This window comes from Xenopus laevis, chromosome 6L (assembly GCF_017654675.1).
Source record: "Xenopus laevis strain J_2021 chromosome 6L, Xenopus_laevis_v10.1, whole genome shotgun sequence".
In the NCBI taxonomy this organism is placed as follows: Eukaryota; Metazoa; Chordata; class Amphibia; order Anura; family Pipidae; genus Xenopus; species Xenopus laevis.
Genome location: NC_054381.1, coordinates 68,478,749 through 68,491,550, shown reverse-complemented (window position 1 = coordinate 68,491,550; position 12,802 = coordinate 68,478,749). Strand labels below are relative to the sequence as shown.

The 12,802-nt window shown below is 37.4% G+C and overlaps 1 protein-coding gene across 1 annotated transcript in view; it reads left to right on the top strand.

Moving 5' to 3' along the window:
- med1l.L (mediator complex subunit 1 like L homeolog) overlaps positions 1-9,245 on the top strand; it is a 39,879-nt gene extending 30,634 nt beyond the window's left edge. The window contains exons 14-17 of the mRNA XM_041566143.1: positions 293-491; positions 2,036-2,131; positions 5,257-5,365; positions 8,569-9,245. Of these exons, the coding sequence (XP_041422077.1) occupies positions 293-491; positions 2,036-2,131; positions 5,257-5,365; positions 8,569-9,160 (996 nt within the window). The 3' untranslated portion in view covers positions 9,161-9,245. The remainder of the gene's footprint in view (positions 1-292; positions 492-2,035; positions 2,132-5,256; positions 5,366-8,568) is intronic.
- The last annotated feature ends 3,557 nt before the right edge of the window (positions 9,246-12,802 follow it).

Genomic DNA, 12,802 nt, shown 5'->3' with positions numbered 1-12,802 from the left:
AGATTTAGTCGCCCGGCGACTAATCACCTCTTCTTCTGGGGGACAATCTCCCCAAACTGCCTTCCCACCGGCTATAATGAAAAATCGCCAGTGGGATGGCACTCGCATTGCTTCGTTTTGCGAAGTCGCCTGTTTCTATTTGACTATTGAAGGGCCATCTTCACTTTAGGGCTCCGACAGATTAGTCCTCATTTACAATAAATTGTTATTTACTACTAGAATCAGAACTCAGACATGAAATATATATTTTCTTTGTAATTAAACAAGCAGTAAATATATCCTCGTTTTTAAGAGTATTCCAGATTGCAGAGATCACTGCTATGCCATCACCAGTGTATCCGATAATGAACAAGCTCTTATGGGTATCTTGGTGGATAAAATACCCTTTACTCATCCAAGCCAAGTTCCAGCAACATTGGAAGTGCTTCGCCATCAGGCTGCTTATAGCACTCTTATCAACAGCTGCATCTCCAGTACCAGAAAAACAATAGGCAAGTAAATGTAATTCATGAAATATATTATTTTAAGCATAACTATAGGCTCAAATACCGTATATACTCGTGTATAAGCCGTCCCGAGTATAAGCCGAGGTACCTAATTTTACCTACAAAAACTGGGAAAACTTATTGACTCTTGTATAAGCCGAGGGTGAGAAATGCAGCAGCTACTGGTAATTTCCATCCCATGCTCCATATGGAAAAACAAGCAGTCCTCTCCATATATATTTAAATAGCAATTCCATGCACTTTATTCTACACACAGCCCAAAAGACTGAGGCCAAAGCAGTGGCACAGACAGATTACACAGTGCTGAGAGTTGTAGTACATATAGGCCATAGGGTGAGGATGCCTGCTCCAGCAGTTCACAGCAAGGGAGAATACAATAAGGGGAATAACTTACATCCATGCAGTAGAGGAAAGGGAGGGAGGTGAGGGCACGGTGTAGGCTTTCCAGGAGATGACTGCAATGAATCCAGCAGTGATGATGCGCATAATCAGGAAGTGTGCGAGCTGCCGGGGGAACGTCGCGTGAATCAACTAGGTACCGTAATGACCCTGACGTGCGGCTGATGGCGGAGTGATGATGCGCATAATCAGGAAGTGTGCGAGCTGCCGGGGGAACGTCGCGTGAATCAACTAGGTACCGTAATGATCCGAGTATAAGCCGAGGTAGACTTTTTCAGCTTATTTTGGCTGCTAAAAAAACTCGGCTTATACTCGAGTATATACGGTAGATTTATAAACTGAATTTTATTTGCAACTAACTTTACAAGCTCCATTGTACAGAAACCATATAGGTTAAAGGCCTATGTGTCCTCTGGGTGTGCACTGTTCCAGCTGTGCATCTCTAGCTGAAAGCAGGCATAAAGTATGGCAGTTATGACTGCATATGGCAGCAATAATATTATTTGTGCAGACCTGTGCTGCTATACCTGAAAATCCTTCAAGCTTTGATGGCACATGGATAGGGTTCTGCAACTCTGGTGACGTGATTATACGTATATACTAGGGATGCACTAAATCCAGGATCCGTCAAATCCAAGTATCTGGGTAAACTGAATCTTAAGATCATGTGGCTTTTCATCACATGAACAAGGAAATACTGATTCTTTTTATTTTTCCCACACACTGCAGTTCTTTTTATACTTTTTACCTCTTTTACCTTATATACTATGATGTTAATGGTCTTGTAAAACTTTTCCAATGTGATTGCACACAACACTTTAATATGTGTCCTAAGCCCATGCAGTATTAAAGGATACAAAGCACCAACTAGAATATCCAATATATTTTAATAACTATTGCAAGAGCTGAAGTATGATGTACTATACAGCAAGAGATTTGCACTTGTAGATAATAGAATACAGGTATATGTAACGAATGAATGTGTAATATTTGAGTGTCTGCATTTTGTTTGTATAGTACATTGTATAGTTAGTAGAATAGGCTTTTAAAAGACAAATCTACTCTCTGCAAAAACAATTGTTTTAATAATGCTGATAACACTTTTTTTTTTTTTTTTTTTTTTTTTACAGAATATACAGATATGACTCACTTTGAAATCTCCTTGCAAAGAAACTGCAGAATCTGCATTTCATTTCAACATCCAAGTGGTGTCAGTCTTTCATGTGGTAGGTACTTTACAATCGTTGAACCAAACTGGTGGGATAAGATGTAAAATTAAATTTGCGATGGCTACTAATATGGCTTAAAAGGGTGTTCACTTTTAAGTTTTAATATGTTCTAGAATGCCCCATTTTTAGCATTTTTCATAGTTTTTTTATTGCCTTCCTCTCCTTTCTAGCCAGTTACTGACCCTGGCAGCCAAAAACCTCCTCTGTTATGCGAGGCTATAATTGTATTGCTGCTTACTATGTATCTTTCTATTACCTACATTAAATTATTTAATCAGAAAATGAATCAAGAAAAATTGTATTTGTTTACATCCATAGTTATATTGTGAAGTTTGGTTTAAAAAAAGACCAAGGTCCATCAAGCCCTTCAAATAAACCAGTGCACATATATACACACTCTTAGATACACACACATATAAATGATTAAGTCTGGAAAATGAACAACCCCTTTTAATGGAGCACTAAACCCTAAAAATTAATATGGCTAAAATGCCATATTTTATATAATGAACTTTTTGTACCAGCCTAAAGTTTTAACATCTCAATAGCATCAATGATCCAGGACTTCAAACTTGTCACATGGGGTCACCATCTTTTAAAGTATCTGCAACACTCTGAACAGCTATTGAGAAGCTAAGCTTAGAGGTTGTCGCAAATTATCAAGCAGAGAATAAGTCTGGCCTGCAATATACACAAGGCTGATTATTAAATCCTTATTCTAGTTGCACTCGTTTCTTTGCTGTCATGTAGAAATTATCTGTAATAATTACTAATCGGCCTTATATTGTGACATTTATATTCTACGTGTACTATATATTTTGAGTCAGTCCCTAAGCTTAGTAACTGACAGCAGCACAGAGCATGTGCAGTGAATCAGAAAAGAAGATGGGAAGCTACTGGGGGCACAGATCGTCCCTGCTAAAGGTTTGTAGTTGCCTTGAGTTGGTACATTTCTAGCCTACTTCTTTAGTTATTTAAGGCTTATGCAACTATTAGCTATTATACCTTCTACTGAGTAGAGGGACCAGAGATTCTGAGTGGTTTTATGGTTGTAATGGGGGGGGGGGGGCTTAGGGGAGCCAGATGTATATGTACTAAATTAGACTAACTTTTTAATCACTAGTGATTTGGGTGGACTAATGTTTTTTATGAGATGCCTATCCGACTCATGGCTTTATGACTATGACTTTGTCATAGTAATTAGCAAAGTAAAACTTGCAATGAAAGTCTGGTCTTCCATTGCTCATTTGAAAGACTTCAAAATAAATTGAAAGGTCAAAAGTCACCTAAACTGCTGTGAAAGTTTTTTCTTATGTGTACATAACCTTTATAAATTGTATTGAATAGTTTGTGCCTCTTCAAAGTCATTGACTAATGCCATGTCATAAGTTGCATAAGTCTGCTTCTAACATCTTAAAGGGGAACTTGTGAAAATGAAAATTCATTATAAGCTTTATCATTTTAAAATAAGAAATTTTCTAAATATAATCAATTAAAAATTCTGGGAGTCTGATTTGTTTTTTTTTTTTTAATGAAAGTTTAGTCCAATACAGCTTTTGGGGGCTCATTTTGCCTAGAAGATCTATTTGGGCTAACTTGTTAAAAATTACCAGAAATCGTGTTTCCCTTTACGCAAGGTTTGTGCCTGTCAGTTATTTTGTTACATTTTGCTTTTGCTGGAGTTGGTTATTTTAGTTAGCTCTAATAAATCTGCTAGGAAAGAGAGCCCCCCTCCCTAAAAGATATATTAGATCTGTCAATAAAAATTTTACACTCATCTCTTGCATGAAGACAGAATGAAGATAAACGCTAAGAGAGGGATAGTGCAGATAAACGTGATTATTTCAGAAACAGTACAGAATTTTTAATTGGTTATATTTAGTTTAATTAGTTAATCTAATAGACTAAGTTTCTTGTTTCAGTGTGATAAAGATTATATTACATTTTCGTTATAGTTCCCATTTTAATACCTTATTCCATGCTACTATTTGTGGAATATGGATTTATACATGATGTGGAGTTAGTTGATATCACTGCCTGACACACTTAATGCACTAAAAACTTCAGTAATTGTTTAGCTGCTGGGCATTTTAAATAATCCTGACTCATGCTGACATTAGCTTATTAAAATAGAGAGAGACTAAAACCATGCTCCTTTTAATGAAACAGCCAGTTGCAGCAAGAAAAAAATGTAGGGTTGTGCTATATCACTAAAATATTAATTGAATTATTATCTGAAGATGTACACACTATCTGGTTACAGTTGTTCTCCTATTTAAAGATATAATGCATGATCTCAGTTGACCACCAATTGATTTGCTTATGGTTTACTTACTGCATAACTGCTCTCGACAGATTGCAGAATCTAGTTAACCAGTCCATGAGGTTTTAGTCCTTTGTTTCTTCTACATTTGAAAACACTTAAATAAAAAATGAATTTTAAGAAGCTCCAAAGTATTTCAGAAGGGTTTATTACAGCCACATGTGCAGTTGCAGTGAAGGTAAAACGTATGCAGTTGTGCACATTGACCTAGTTCATTAAAAGTACTTGCATTCCTACGTCTGGGTGAAATGTTTCCTGGTAAGTGTATGCATGTAAACGGTTCAGTTGTGCTTGGTTGTATCCATGTGAATACCCACGATTGACGATTGTAAGACATTTCAATGTTTCTTTCTGTACTTTTGTGTGTGTATTGAAAATGTTAATAAAAACAAATTTGAAAAAAAAGTACTTGCATTCAAAACCACTTCATGAACTTGCACACTTTGTGCCCTGATAGTCAGCTCCGCCTCCACTGAATAGTGTTCAATGTGCCAATTGTGCCAACTGGGCAAGTTCCCACTGCTGCCGGAGTCAGAACATGCAAGAGACGACAAGTACCAGGAATGACATAATCTGGACTCATTCATATCGAAATTCAATTGCATCAAACAGAATTGTGCCAACCACAACTTTCTCTTGCAGCCACAATAACACTGGAATTATGAGCGAGATACTTTATTCTGTTAAAAAAAAACATTGTACTTTCCGCACTACACCTTCAGTCTTAAATGCCATTATAACTGTCCCTCTTTAGTACACTTCATATTACATGAAATGTCCTTGTTTTGTCTTATTTTAGTTGCTGTTGACGTCTTGAGCTCTAGACAATTAAACTGTACACTATACAAGGATGCTGTGGACCCTTCATTTCCCTGCAACAGCGAGTTTATAACAAAAGTGTTGGAAAGGTAAAAATAAAACTAATTCAAAAGATGAAACTCACTATTTTATTTTCTTCATATATATGCCTGTGTTTTCAGACCCTTTGTGAAGATTTGGTTCAACAAAATATAATGTTAAAAAATTTACATTTTGTAAGTCAACACCTTTATGGCATCTATTCTGCATGCATCTTCATTTAGATCACTAACATTTAATACTTTTTATTGTATTTAATTAAGAGACTAGAATCCAAATGGGAATTATCTAAAATATAGAAAAGTATCCAAAGAACATTCACAGTGGCCTAATTAAAGAGGAAGTAGATCACTAGGTCCACTTCCTGTATAGATCTGAAGAATTCCTCCCTCCTTAGCCGCATGCCTGCTTTTGAGTGGGGACTCCGGGGAGAGAGGACACAGGAAGGGATCTGAATTGACAGGCAGGGCCGGATTTCTGTTTGGCCTGCCCCTAGCCCGGAGAGTCAAACACCCACTCCCCCCCCCCACAAGCGTCCCCGGTGCTTCCAATTAAATTGTTAATTTAAAATCTTGCCGCCATAGGCCAGGTCTTTGTGGCCTTGCCACAAATCCGGACCTGTTGACAGGCAGGGTTGGGAGAGGCCTGGCTCAAGGCAGCGAGTAGGGGGTTGGGAAGTGGGCAGGTACGAATTTCTGTACACCAGACCCTGCTGGTGACTTTTTTGCAGGGGGGCCTGGTGCACACCAGGTAAGTTACTGGACATTCATTTTGATAGTAGTGTTAAAGGAGACATGTTGTATGAAAAACAAGAATGTGCCAGTGCATTATACACTAAATCTAAAAGGAACATGCTGAAAGTATTGTTTTCGGTTGATTTATTGAACATTTTGTCCCAAACTCTACTAGTCCCACTCATGGGTTCCACTTTCTGCTAGCTGAATTCTCTGGATGTTCAGGGGAGCTGTCAGAACTCAGCACACTGCACTGTAAGATAGGAACCAATGAACAGCTAGGATGACCTGATAGGGAACTGAAGCCTGCCTTTGCTTGTGTGACTGCAGGTTTGTGATTTGCTATCCCCCCCTCATAATATGTTTCTGGGACCGTTCGGACAGGCCCAATCCTAATTCAAACACTGACGGGTACCATAGCAGATCTATATGGCATTCCAATAAAGGGGAAATGTTTAAGTTAATGATCAGTTGAAGTCCAGGGCGAGACAAACACAATCTATTATTCATTGTTGCTTAGAAGAATGGGGGAGGGTTGTTCACTTTTTCTAATTTAATCCTTTGTAACCAAGATTGACGTCATGGTGACCAGGGCCTGAACTAGGGGAAGGCAGAAGAGGCACTTGCCTAGGGCGCTGGGCAGCTACCTGTTAATGGGACTTCTGCCTACCTCTAGTTCGAGTTTGCTCCCCTCCACCACTCTGTCACTCTCTCCTCCATTCCATCTCCTCCATTCCATCTCCTATGTGTGAGAGAACAGAGATGTGTGGCTTGTAATATAGTTAAAAAAAAAAAAAAAAGAGTGAATCGTCTACATAACTAGCTATCTTGGGATCCATATGTCCTAAATATTTTGGATTGCATTGCTCAAGCATTATATTGCGAAAAGATAGTGTAGAATCTTGCCTTGTCCCATAGTTTATTTTTCAGGTTGTTATTTTATTTACTGTGAATTTTTGTGTTGGGCACTTATGGGCGGATGTAATAAAAGTCGCAAAGAGCAAAACAATTTGCACAAATAAGAAAAAAAACTAGTATTTGCAATGTGATATACTTCCTTTAAACGAATTTTAATTATGCATTGTGAATTTTAATTGAGAATTGCCCACTTTTAAGAAGTGTTTGAAGATGTTGTAGTCTTTTGGCGCAAACATAACAACTTTTTCAGCAAGAAGTTTTATTACATTCACTGCACACTGGAGCAAACTATAAAATTCACAAACCTTCTTCCACTGTTGGAAGTGGTCGCTAAACAGTTTCCGCGTTTGCAAAAGCTATATTAAATTTGCTCAAAGCAAAATTTGTTCACACAAAGGCATAACTTTTCACATTACAAATATTTTTTCTGTTACTGATATTACATTCCCCCATTAATCTGTTACATTTGTTTCAAAGATTTTTCAGAGAATAGTCGACTGAGGGGTCCTGGGCGTACCGGGGCTGCCACCTCAGGTGCCCCCACATACCCCCAGGCCCCTTGCCTCAGTTGTGGAGTCCTCCACTTGTTGGCGCATCAAACCCCATACTCCCCCACCAGTACCTTGTTATTTTTCCTTGCGGCCACAGCCGAGGCAGGTATGGGAGAGTGGCTATCATGTCATCAGCGGGTCTGGGTTGGTGGGCCCCACTGGTTTTTTCACAGTTTCACAGGCCCAGTCTGACCCTGTCCAAGAAAAGCCGTTTCAAATGCTTTTTCTGCTTCTACTGACAATTTTGTTATGAGGGTTTGTTAGCATTTGGAAATTGTTGTTAAGGGCACACAATCATGTGCTGGGGGTGCTGTGTTATCCACAGGGGAGGAGGAGGCATAGGGATTTAAGGGTATGTTTTAATATGACTTACATTTTTTTACATATGAGTGATGAGTGATATCCCTGCAGTGAGCACCAACCATTTGGACTTTTGGTGTGCTACCACCATTAATGTGGACATGGACTTAAAAGTTTTTTGGTAATGTGGCCAACACTGGCTTCCATTATCGGCCCTCCACCATGTAGGCCGAAAAAATTCCAGCCCTTGATACCATAGAAAATGGACATCACTGTTGTAGGTAATACATTTGAATGTAGCAAGCAAAGCCAGTCAGCAGCTTCAAGGGCAAACAAGGGTTTGAGCTATATTAAAAGGGGCAAAAATTTGAAGAAAAACTAGCAGTTATGCAGGTTTTATATAGACTTAAAAGGTTGAAATTGATGGACATGTTTTTTTTTTTTTTTCAACCTAACTCACTGTTACCTCAAAACCTACTTGATTAGTTACCATCAAGTACAAGGTATTTTAAGGAGAAAAAGGAAATCATTTTAAAAAGTTTAAATTATTTGTTTATAATTGACTCTGTGGGAGATGGCCAATAATTTGTAACTTTCTCTAAATTGTTTCTGGATAAGAGATGCCATACCTTTAACACATTTATTCAACAGTTTCTTGTGCTTTAAAATTAATTATACCGTAATGCATCTAAATTACATAAACATTAGTGGCTAATCTAGAACCTTTTTCTCTTTGCCTTCCTCTTTCAGTTGCATGTCCATACCCATCACTATGAGAGCTATTCTAAAGCGGTCAAAGAAGTTGGGAGCTGTCTCCAAGGTGGAAACTTATTCTGCAACTGAGAAGTCGGTGCATCCTTTAACTACAGAGGGCTTTGAAAGAGATGTTTCAATGGCTTTGGACCACGACATGGAGCAAATAAACAGTCCTGAAAATAAAGTTTTGGGGCAAAACAAACATAAAACGGTAAATGACAATTTGGGTCATAAAATGGCCATGCAATCAGATGAACAAAATTCTACCTTTGCAATAGAGCCTTACAGCTTTGCTGCTCGGTTTAGTACCAGTTTTGCCAAGGAGTCCAGTCCTATAATGGCAGAGGGCCCTGGGGCACTCATGGCAGAAGTGCCTGATCAGGTTATGTTGGATGGCCCCAGTTCTATCATATTGGAAGTTCAAAGTCCTGTCTTGTCAGAGGAACCCAGCTCTAGTATGACAGAACACAGTTCAAGCTTTACAGGTGACCTCAGTACAAGTATTACAGAAGAACTCAACCTAAATGTTTCCAGTTTCATGGTTTCTTCAGTCATTCCAGAGAAAAAAATAGAAGACTCCTACTGAATGTTGTAAAATCTATATTTTCTTTGTTGTCTTTTCATAAATATAAATGGTAAAATAAACCTGTGAATATATTTTGTTTTGGTTACACACTGTGTGTGCTGTTATTTTCCTTATAACAACCCAGTATGTATTGTGGCAGTTCAGCAAACCTATGTTGAAAAACCCAAAAAGAGAGCTCACCCAGAACATATCGCCAGACCACTAGTGACCAACACCTCCAGAACAAGCAAGAAATTTCGACAGTCCTAGCACCATTCACGGAGCACCACAATGACAAATCTGTGTGTTGTTACATATAATTGTGATTATATAAATGTGATTTTATTAAGAAGGATTATTCTTGTTGTGCTCCATGAATGGTGCAATGACCGTTCAGCAAATCTAGCCTGTTTGGATTAAAAGAAACAGGATGCAGTTTCTCCAAATTCTGCCATAAATAAGGTTGCATACCTATTAACCTGCATTATATTAGATGTTGGCTCTTGATGGACAAACCCAATTTCAGAAGTATCACTCAGATGTACAAATCATGCATGTTATTTTCAGGTTATGGGACTGACACATCAACCCTTACAAACAAAACACAAAGCCTGTGTTTTATGGGTTGCAGAAGCTTCTAATGGTAAACCAAAACATTTTAAACAAGGTTTTGATGAATAACATATGAGTAAATACAAGATTTTGCATTTTTCGTTGATTTAATGATTTGTCAAAATGCAAAACTTAACTAAAATAACTGGATGCTACATGTGCTGTAAAATTATCCAACTGTGCAGCATGTAGAAACTCTAAAATATGAACCGTGTATAAAGATTTTCATGGTTGACAAACACCTGGATTGGTGTAGGCCACATTCACAAGTGACCAGCTAAAACCCTCTGCTGGTACACAATTCTCATAAAATGTCATTTTTATCTTCTAGGGTTATTGTGACCCATAAAAACCTTGGAATGCATGGTTATGCTAATATTATGCTTTATGATTACATAACCAATGATGATTCTTTAGGGTAATTATTGGGCCAGTGCTGGGTCCACTAGAGTTAAATCTAATGTACTTTTACTCTAAATATCATTTAAACATAATTTCTGTTGTCATACTTTCCAAATGGGGGTGCTCTGTGCATTTCAGTGTATCTATATTCTGTGTATGGGTGCACACATAATAGATGTTTCTGTTGATTATACAACAATTTGTTAGTCGAGTGTGGTGCTGTGTTCCTTTTACATATTGCTTCATCCTCACCCAGACAAGCTGAAACTTTTGTATGGGAGTACTCCTCCATGTTAGGGTCAGGCATACAGAAAGAATCAATTAATATATGAACTTCAGGACCCAGGAAGTCAGGAATAAATATGTTTTATTACAAACTAATCAAGTAATTGGCAGGTCACTTAATGGGTCTCGGAACAGTGGTGGTCCATACTGAGTGAGGATCACCCAGCTTACGAGATATGTTGGTTGCCACTGTTCTACCTGGTGAAACTTAGGGGTCTGATTAGATCAATACGGATATAGTGGGCAATTTTTAGGGTGATCAGTGTGCCATATATGGTCAAAGGTAATTCCTTCAGAGGATCAGTAGATTCAGTTATGCTTTCATATTGAAAGATGCAGTATTGGGGATTGCAGTGGCTGCTTCTGTCTTGTGATTTGTAGATATACTATGGATATACTGGCTCAACATTGTGGGGCAGAATTATCAAAGTGTTTAGAGCTTAAGAAATGAAAACTCATCCACATTATATTAATTTTTATGAGATTTTTAGAACTGTATTTATGAAATGGTTTTAACGTTCGCGCATTGATAAATCCAATTCTAAAAATCCCATAAGAATGAAAAGAACATGGGTTCCATTTTTACAAATCTGCCCGTGTGTCCAAATGGTATTGTATTGTAGTGTTTTAAAACATTCATTTGATATTTTTCTTCACGGAGTTGTTTTTTAAACATGTATCAAGTAGAGTTCAGATCCTATCATCTGTGCTAGTACATAAAGTATTATATTAGGGAAATGTCTATCAGATTCAAATAGTGTTAAATAATATATTTAATGTAAGATTTTAAGTCATGCACTATTTGTGGCTTGGCCCATTTAACAATTTATTCACAATTGTAGGTTGAGTAATGTAAGATGGAGTTGCTATGAGGTATACGGAGTCACTAATTTGTGGGATTTAATTTATTTAAATACAGGTATGGGACCTGTTATCCAGAATACTTGGGACCTGGTGTTTCTGATCTTTCTGTAATTTGAATCTTCATACCTTTTCACTTACACATTTCAATTTGGGTAAAATAGTATATGGGAGATGGGCATGTGTAAATCAGAGCTTTCTGGATAGTGGGTTTCCAGATAAAGGATCCCATACCTGTACATACAGCAGAGAATATAAATATTGAACACGTCAATGGTTTTCTCAGTATGTATATATATATATATATATATATATATATATATATATCTATCTAATGGGGCTATTGAAATTTACAGATGTCCGTAACAACCCAAGTAATCCACACATACAAAGAAATCAAAACAAATAAGTTTATAAATTATGTGCAATAAAGTTGAATTACATTGTGAATAAATATTGAACACGCTTACTGAAATGTATTTAATACTTATTAGAAAAGTCTTTGTTGGTACTGACAGCTTCAAATGCCTCCTGTATGGAGAAACTAGTCGCATGCATTGCTCGGGTATGATTTTGGCCCTGATCTTCAGTTCTTTCCATAGATTTTCAATTGGATTCAACTGGACTGGGCCATTTTTGCAGCTTTATTTTCTTTCTCTGAAACCAGTTGAGAGTTTCCTTGGCTTTGTGTCTGGAATCATTGTCTTGCTGAAATGTCCACCCTTGTTTCATCTTCAGGATCCTGGTAGATTGCAGCAGATTCTTATGACGAATGTCTGGGTACATTTCTCCATTCATCCTTCCTTCAATTTTATGAATTCTTCCAGTACCTTATGCTGGGCAGCTGGGAAATTGACAAAATGTCTAGCCCCATGTCAGATTTTAAAATTGAATATAAAAAAATTGTTTGCTCTTTTGAAAATTGGATTTCAGTGCAGAATTCTGCTGGAGTAGCACTATTAACTGATGTGTTTTGAAAAAAAACATGTTTTCCAATGACAGGATCTTTTTCATAAAATGAAATAGAGTTGTTATATATAATACATTTGCCCCATGGTGTGTGCAATGACACCCAGAGAGTTAAATTTTAGTCTCATTTGACCAGACTATATTCTCGCACAATTTCATTGGCTTGTCCAAATGTTGTACAGCAAACTTCAGCAGGGTTCTTGGCTTTCCATGCCTCTTTGCACCTCCTTTTCTTCATGTGTTCAATACTTATATCCCGGGGTTATTCCACATAATTTATGGACTTGTTTGTTATGATTTATTTGTAAAAATTCATGTCAATAGCCCCATTAGAAATATATTTACTGAGAAAAACATTGGCATGTTCAATACTTGTTTTCACTGCTGTATTTCCCACTTGTAAACAGATTCGTGTGCGAGTGGGCTGCTAAATATATAAATTTATTAAGTAGGCACAGTAGATTATGATTACGTTTAAATCATACATATATTGATGAATTACACTATTCTCTTCTCCTCCCTGGTATCATGTTA